The sequence below is a fragment of the Chrysochloris asiatica genome, unplaced genomic scaffold (assembly GCF_000296735.1).
Source record: "Chrysochloris asiatica unplaced genomic scaffold, ChrAsi1.0 scaffold00354, whole genome shotgun sequence".
Classification (NCBI taxonomy): Eukaryota; Metazoa; Chordata; class Mammalia; order Afrosoricida; family Chrysochloridae; genus Chrysochloris; species Chrysochloris asiatica.
This window is the reverse complement of record NW_006408872.1, coordinates 1,167,949-1,177,137: the sequence shown is the minus strand read 5'-3', so window position 1 is coordinate 1,177,137 and position 9,189 is coordinate 1,167,949. Positions and strand designations below refer to the sequence as shown.

General features: G+C 40.1%; 1 protein-coding gene and 1 pseudogene across 1 annotated transcript in view; one reads left to right on the top strand and one right to left on the bottom strand.

The window, feature by feature from the left end:
* The first annotated feature begins 1,323 nt into the window (after positions 1–1,323).
* LOC102832858 lies at positions 1,324–4,450 on the top strand (annotated as a pseudogene).
* A 1,543-nt stretch (positions 4,451–5,993) lies between these two features.
* PCNT (pericentrin) overlaps positions 5,994–9,189 on the bottom strand; it is a 174,585-nt gene continuing 171,389 nt past the window's right edge. Inside the window, 2 exon segments of the mRNA XM_006878175.1 lie at positions 5,994–6,001; positions 8,077–8,153. Coding sequence (XP_006878237.1) covers positions 5,994–6,001; positions 8,077–8,153 — 85 coding nt within the window.

Below are 9,189 nucleotides of genomic sequence, written 5' to 3'. Positions count from 1 at the left end.
CATTATTTGTGCCATTACCAAATAAAAGTGACTCAAAACAGAAGACCAAATAAAACTGTCTTGGAAGAAGTACTGCAGAATACTCTCCTTAGAAGTAAGGAAAATGAGACTTGGTACTTTGGATATGTTATCAGAAGGGACTGGTCCCTGGAGAAGGATATCAAGCTTGATAGATAAAGCAAGAAGGTCAGTGAAGAGTTGGAAAGACACCCAATGAGATGGATTGATACAGTAGCTACAGCAATGACCATTGGACTTCTTAGCCCATGGAACAAGCAAAGTTGAGTGCCTTTGGGCACCTGTTTGTTACTGGAGACTGCCTGTATCACAAACAGAAGTTTAGTATAAAGATTTAAATATTTAAGTTAAACATTTCTAGCAAAAACACCCTATAGGTGAGCCTGTTCACATCACATTACATCAGAAAGCCCTGTATATCATTTTTCCAGTATCAGCAGTGCTTAGTTTGATCCCAATCATGTTAAGTCTGTTAACCTGTGGTGGCTTGTGTATTGGCTGTTATTAAGGTATGTCAGCGGTATTCTGAATACCAGCAGGATCACCCATGGCAGACAGGTTTCAGAACTTTCAGACTAAAACAAACTAGATAAAGGAAAGGCCTAGCAATGTGCTTCCCAAATTAGCCAATGGAAATCTTATGAATCACAACAGAACATAGTCCAACTCACTTGCTTTGGGCATATAATCAGGAAGGATCAACTGCTGGAGGAGGACATTCTCGTCATGTTTGGTGAAGTAGAGGGCCAACGAGGGAGAGGAAGACAGACCCTCAGTGAGATGGACTGGAGCATGCCAATGATTGTAAAGGTGGCACAGGACCAGACACCTTTTTTTCTATTGTACATGGGGGGTTGTCATGAGTCAGAGCTGATGCCTTGGCAGCTATGTATCCCTCTCTATCTTTCTAAGTGTGACCACATGAGTAAGGTGGAGACAGATTTTTCCATTGTCAAAATGAAATTTTATCTTGGCATTAACATCTACTGATGAACCGCATCTAAATTATTCCACCAGAGGTTGCAGAATGATAATTTTCTAGTTTTTTATTGTTCATTCTAAATGAATTTGCTGGCATTTTTCTGTAAACAATAATTTTCCCTCATCAGCATGGGGCTGACTTACAGTTTTAGCCCAAAAAATGCAGAGTGAATGCCTCTTTGTCTTTAAATATCAATTTCCATATTAACATCTTGATATGTAGTTGCTTGTGATTTTCAATTAGCTCTCTTACTCTACCCTTGCCTTTTTAGTTTAACCCTATGTATAATATTCTGTCACCAATTTCAGTCATTATTCTATCGGATGCTTAAATTGAAGAGGCACTTCCTGCTTCTGGGGTTGATTGAGATTTCAGCTTCAGCAACTCAGACTGAAGGACAAGAAGACAGCTTGTCCAAAAGGAAAAATGGACAAGATGAGAGTTTGTTAAAAAACAAGTGATCTTATTACTAGTAATGTTGGCTGATATACAGAAAATGCAGACAGCTGTTAGTATTGAAGGCTGAGAGAAAAATCACTGAAAAGGTATATATAATAATAATAAAAACGGTATTTCATATTAAAGACCAAGTCCAATAAAGTATCATACTTAAATTAAAAATCATGATAAACTGCCCTTTAAAAAACAGAAAAAATATTTATAAATATAAGTATTCTAGAGATTTGGGTAAGGGAAGGATACTAAGTTTGTCTATAAATAAAATGTAAAATTATCATAGTTATTAGAAGTAAAAAGTAGTGGCAACATCTTTCAAAAGTAAAATTACAAGGCAACTAAGATTACACAATAAGCAAGTAGTTAATAGTCTTTACCTGGTGTGGGGCTATAGAGTAATGCACTTGATTGCAAGGTCAGTTTGAACCCAAGGTCAACAGTGCAAACCCACCAGTTGCTGCTTGGAAACCCTATACAGGGTTGCTATAAATTGGAACTGACTCGACGGCACTTAACAACAACAACAATTGTCTTTACTAAGTCAGAAGTATTTTGTGTTCCACGGGAATTTCTTATTTTCAGGAATTTAGCAGACAGTCTGAATATGTGCGATTTTTTGCCAATGATGAAAGCAAGCTGAATAAAATGAAAAAATTAAGACAAGAGCCACTGAGAAATAAAACAATGCTTTAATTTTATTTGTTTAAAACAATATTTGCAACTATACATTTGAAGAAAATAAACAACAAGAAGTCATCCTCAGTTACTTTTTTTGGAGGCAGGCAAGCATGGTCCTGCCAACACAGAGAATCGCACACACCTGATGCTCATGCAAGTATATTACTTCATGAAGGCAAGGCACAAAACATACTGAAATCACATCAGAAATGCTCCATTTGGTTTTGTAGCATAAGAATTTGAACACATGATTAATGCACTCGAGGACTGATGCCATGAACATAAGCCACATCATAAGTTTCCTTTAGGAAAAAAATAGAATCTTTTCCTCAAATACAATGGTCACAAGTATGATCCATAAGGATTTTATTCAATATTTAATCTTCTGGCGACAGGATTTTTTTGAAGTGGAATCTAGGTATAAATAAAATTATATAGCAATTTTGTTAGAAAGCTTCACATATCTTTTAAATACAACTTTACAATTCTTGAATGCTAAAGTTCACCTTGATTTTGGTAATAATATGAATTACAATTAAAACATATCATGATTCAAATTATGAATGTTAAGAAAACACTCAACTACTATTCTAGCTGAAACATCATCTTTCTGTTCCCTACCTGTGTCAAGTGTAAGAGCAAAGAGTCCCAGTTGGTCATTCAGTCATGAGAAACCAATCCTAACACAACTAGTTTTCACATTTCAAAAGATTATCTTGATTTATAATTGTTCTTCTAACACTATTAATGATAGTCAATTATTAAAACTAAAACTAACAACTATTAAGTTCAATGTAGAGAAACTAGTTGCAGGGAATATAAAGGAACTAGTTGCATGTTGGAGTAAAGCTCAAGATGGAAGCAACCCCTTGTCCCTTCAGGATCTGATAGAGAAAGTTGTCATCCTACTAAAAGCAGTACAACTCAGTCAACCATGGGCACTAATGCAGTAAGGGTACTTCTGGCTGAGAGGATGAGCCAATATGCCAATCTGCTAGCAGCTCAGGGCAGTATTGCTGCAGCCCTGGCTTTTCTTCCTGAAAACACCAACCAGGCAAACATTGTGCAGCTTCGTGGCAGACTTTGTAGAGCACAAGGAGAGCCTGTACACGAAACATCCAGAAATCCTTATTGAGAAGCAACAGCTGCTCAAGGGCAGGTCTGGGCCAACGCTGGCCACATACAGATGCCAAGCAAGAGTTCCAATTCACCAATATTATCCTCATGGAGAAAATCCTCCACCTCCAGGTTTTGTAATGCATGGAAATGTCCATCCAAATGCTGCTGCTCAGCTGCCCATATCTCCAGGTCATATATGCACACCCAGGTACCACCTTATCCACAGCCACAGCCTTATCAACCAGTCCAGCAGTATTCATTCGGAACAGGAGGTTCAGCAATATGTTGCTCCTCCTGCTTCAAACACTTACCCTAACACCCCTTACGTATCCTCTGCTTCTTCTTATTCTGGGCAGTCTCAACTATATGCACAGCACCAGACCTCTCAACCTACCTCCAGCCCTGCTGATTCTTTCCCTCCTCCCCCTTCCTCTGGAGCATCCTTCCAGCATGGTGGACCAGGAGCGCCACCATTGTCTTCAGCTTATGCATTGCCTCCTGAAACAACAGGTCCTCTAAATGGTTGGAATGATCCTCCAGCTTTCAACAGAGTACCCAATAAAAAGAAGATGCCTGAAAATTTTATGCCTCCTGTTCCCATCACATCACCAATCACGAACCCTTTGAGTGACTCCCAGTCAGAAATGCTGCAGCAACAACCTTCAGCTCCAATACCGCTGTCAAACCAAACTACATTCCCACAGCCACATCTTTCAGAGGGCCAACCCTTTCACAACATATAGCAATGCCTTGGTCAACCAGGCATGCCACCATCTTTTTCAAAGCCCAATATTGAAGGTGCCCCAGGGGCTCCTATTGAAAATACCATCCAGCATGTATAATCTTTGCCAACAGAGAAAATTAGCAAGAAACCCATTCCAGATGAGCACCTCATTCTAAAGACCACATCTGAAGACCTTATTCAGCACTGCCTCTCTTCAGCCACAAACCAAGAGGAAGCTGGATGAAACCAACAAAAGTTTTGAGTTTCTATATGATAAACTTAGGGAGCAGACGCCATCACCAACTATCATCAATGGTTTATACAACATTGCAAGGAGCACTGAAACGTGAAACTACCCAGAAGGATTGACCATCCATACCCACATAGTCAGCACCAGCAGCTTCAGTGAGACTTCTGCTTTCATGCCTGTTCCCAAAGTTGTTCTCACCCAAGCTAATAAGCTGGGTGTCTAGAAAGATAACTTTACTTTCTACCAATATTGCCACTTTCCAAAGAAACATATTTTAAAAAATGATGATACAGACCAAGTATCAGCCCTCACTAGGATGTTTCCATAGCAGTCAGTCAAATAGTATTTATACTATTTCTGCTGATATATTCACCTTATATCTGCAGCTGTCCAAGACCCTATTTGTTGTTGTTGTTGTTTTAATCTTCTGTGGCCCATAATGATATTCCTATTCTGAAAGATTTCTACATTATTTCCTATTTCTACGTATAGTTATAATATTTTTAAAAAGTGAAGAATTTTTATTACCTTGTGGTATCCCCCCTAGTCTTTGCTGGATCATTTCCAAATGGTGAATATATTCTGTTAAGGAGTGTTCCGGATCTTGAGAAGTATCCAGGGACTTTTCTGATCTTGAATTTGGAGATGGAGTGGACCTTCAAATAAACCACCATATCAAGAAACAACAAAAGAGTTTAATTTATCAAACAGCAACATGGCAAGTGAGCTAAATATAATGCAGGAAGAACAAGGGAGTTTGCTGACCCAGACGCAGTGTAAGAAAAGGATTAACCATTTATTTTTTTTCATATCCTTTCATTACCTCAAAAAAAAAAAAAAATCATACAGTGTTTCATAAAGGGCCACATACTGCTTTTAAAACCAACTTCTACACAATTTATGTCTCAGAGTTAAAATAAGTAAAAACTAATGCACAAATGAGTACGTTACTTTTAATTACTCAATTTTTATGTATAATTATGTACGTATCTTTCACCCAAACTGGCTTATTTACCAGCATCTTCAGATGCTACTACTCTGTGCTGTGAGGGGCAGCCCAAGCACCTACTTGTCTTTCCTTAGGATAAAACCTACAACCATCCAAGTCCCCAGCTCAGCTATCCTTCCTCTCATGTTCTGCAAGCCACAGTGAACACTACCATTCTTCTCACCTTCTAACTAGCAAGCTTCTTGATCTCTTCAGGGCAGGGACCATTCTCTTACTCATCTGTACTATCCTACAAAGTTGCCCCATACAAAAGAGGCCCTCAGCGATTGATGATACTTCAATAAGTACTACCCAATCAAGAAGCCACCAAATGGACAAACCCCCACTGAGCAGAATCAGGCTTCTAGGCCCCTCATCCACTCACAGTGAATTGTTCCCTGCCTTGCTTGGGGCTAACAAAAGCCAGACTTCCAAATTACATTTCTGAGGCCCTACATAAACTGATGGGAAATCATAAGCAGCGCTTATCAAAAGCCACATGTACAATGAGCTGGAAAAACCAGCAGGCCTAAAGGTGAACACTAATCTGTGTCATTTTGTCAAGTCAGTGACCTCTTGTGATCTGCCACATGACAGTGCCATTAACCCTTGTAAGTACTGTTTCTCCTGCCAAAGCAATGAAACTAAGAGACGTTGCTAATTACATAATGCAGCTTGTACAGACAGTCACAAGTACAGAAGCCCCTAGGGGCAATGCTGGCCTAATGACATAACTGAAGGACTTGTCTTGCTATCATAAGAATAATACCTGCTCAATTCAGAACACTGGGAAAACACATAGAAAAATACAATGCAGACATGTATACATCTAAGTATTAACAAAGACACAGGTCAAGCTTTTCTATATGCCTTAAAGATATTTCCATATAATGGAGAAGTCACAGGTAAAACAATTAAATGGCTCACAATCTTCCTCATTCTAGCATGCAAGCAAGAAATGGAATGGAAATCACGTCTTTTGTAATTAGCACTGGGATCAGAGCTCCATGGCTAAGGACAATGTAGTCTTTGTGAGGCTGCTGCCCTCTTGGAACAGGTGCACCCACCTTGCATCATGTCCCCATATGAGTCTCAGACTGGAATCAGTGCACACTAACCACCTAGAAACTACCACAGGGCATTGGGGAAAACTTTTTTAAGTTTAATTTTTTTTTTTAAATTACATTTCACAATCTAAACAACCACAAGTCCCATTGATTACTGTTTTATAATAGAGAACTAAAATAATTGTGGATGTTTAACAAGGTCATTGTAATGCCACAACTGCCAACTGAATCACTAATATAAAGACAGATGTGTGTGAAAAATGCAACTATTACAGAAAACTTAAAGCCAAGCAAGGGCTTCTGGGAGCAGCCTAGCCTGGGGTCCCCCAGATACAAGTCTGTGCAATTTCTGCCCCTTGAGACCGGATTTCACCTATAGCTACAACTTAAAACAAGAGGCTAACATCTTGTCTTGCTCTTATAATGGATAAAGATCCTGGAGCATTCCAACTGACCTTCCCCTCCTGCGTGGTGATGATGTTGGCATGGACCCAGCACCGTGAACAGGATCTCTGATGAGGCGGGAAGAAGCATCCCGGGTTGGAGGAGACCTTCTGGTTTCAGGGAGAGGTGGCTGCCTTCGGGACAATGGTGCTTCTTCCCCCAGAATTACAGCATATGCAGCAGGAACCAGGAAAGAAACAGTATATTTTAATATGAACACTTGCCCACATGTCTCTTAATTCACTCCTATGTGGTGCTATGTGCTAATAAGCTGAACTGCAAGGTCAGCAGTTCAAGCTCACCAGTCACTCCTTGGAAACGCTATACAGTGTTGCTATGAGTCGAAACCGACTCCACGGCACTTAACAACAACAACGAAGCTACTGGGAAGGAGGGGCTGGAGTAAACAAGGGCAGGGAAGGGGAGATGAGTGCCAGGCAAGATATGGGTAAGGTGCTGCCTCCACCTAGCTTAGGAAGAGGGCAAGCAGAAACCCGAGAAACCACCAGGTATGGCCTGTGAGGCTGAATCCAAGTACTTTAGTTTCAAGAAATAAAGTGCATCCCTGATGTGGAAGGGCAATCACCCGGGAACCTGCCTCCAACCCCCTCTTTTATTGTTGTGAGAACACAGGAACACAGCAGCAGAGAACCAAAGGGTGAGCATTCTGTGCTAGTCTCTCCATACTTCAACAGCAGCACCAAGACTATACAGATGTAGTCAGGCTGGCTCCCAGTCACTGCACAGTTCTGTCTCCTTCAGGCTAGCCACCAATGTTGGGACACTTTAGTTCAGGAGAGCTTCCCATTTTAAGACTGACTTTGACTTACAGGTAGCCACATGCAAGTACACAGACATTGAGCAGAGGCACACCATTCTGTACCACAGCAAGTGACCACAGCACCAATCAAGAAACCATGAAAATGCTACTGAGCAGTGAGGCCTGACTAAGCCAAAAGCAACCACTGCTGCCCTAGAGGGAAAGCTGCAGCACTATGAAGCAGAATATGACCTTTTTCATTGTCTCAAACCTTCACTTGGTTTGAGGGAATGAAAAAGGTCATATTATTAAAAATTATAGAGTTGACATACTTAGTATTTCCATATTTTTTAACCATTAGTCTGCTCTTCTCAAACATTTTTGTTCATACATGTATAAGCCACAGTCATATTTCTGATTACTCACAACATAATTTTCACCTGCCTTGTCTGGCAATATCAACAGAATTTTCTACGGAGCCTTATTCTTTTCCTTCTTATCATTGAAAAAGGACCATGATGTTAACAAATACACTACCACAATTGGGAGAGAAATTTATAACATGCAGTTGTTAACAACCCATGTCATACCTGGGTGGAGAGCTTTGCCTTGTGGTAAAGCTCCTTTTCGATCCACTTCTTGCCATTTCTTAACCAAGAAACGTAATCTATAAGAGAAACACATTTAAGATTAGAGTAAAACAGGAATGAAAGGAGCAATGAAAACCCTTTGTGAAAAAATAACCCACAGGGACAGAAATCATCCAATCCGCGAGGTCAGCGAGCTTGGCAAGAGTTTACAGATGGCTCAGTGTGCACTGAGTCCTCACTGCTCTTGGCAACATCCTCAGGCAGAAAGTATGGAGTCTAGGTACACTCTGCCACCTCTGCTCACCCCCGCCTTCTCCCAACAAATGCAGAAAACCTCAGGAATGGTTTCTCTATGAACTACATGGAGCATATATGCAGCTGCATCATCCTTGGTGAGAAAAACACTTTTAGAAATCCAGTAAATTTAAAAATGAAATGTATTTTTACCACTGCAAAGTTAAAAGAGATCAAATTCCTAACACACTAGGGAGCACTCCTCAGAAGAGAATGGGACCCATAAGCCACATTTGCAAGTTGAAGACGGATGATAGTAGCTTATTCAGTTACATATTTGCATGCACCTGAGTGACACAAAAAGGATAAAGAAATCTGAATGCCTAAGATTCATGTTGGATAACATGAAGATGGGTAACATAAGAATTACTGGCATTCCGGAACAGGAAGAATCACACAAGTCCACGGAGGAGTTAGTTGAAGAGCTTCTGGAAGAAAATTTTCCTAACATCCTGAAAAGTGAAAAGATGAACATTCAAGAAGGTCAACGAACCCCTGGAAAAATAGACCCAAAAAGACAATCTCCAAGGCATGTAATAATCAAGACCTCCAAAATCAAAGATAATGAGACAATCCTGAAAGCAGCTAGGGAAAAGAGAAGTGTAACATACAAAGGTAAGCAAATCAGATTAAGCTCGGATCTCTCAAAAGAAACCATGCAGGTAAGAAGGCAATGGGGTGACATATATAAAATCCTGAAAGAAAAAAAACTGCCAACCGAATGGGGGAAAGGGAGGAATAATGTTAAGATGCTTGGCTGTCTTTTGAATTTTGGTTTTCCTTGCATTATATTATAAAATAGACACTGGAGGGGGAGAG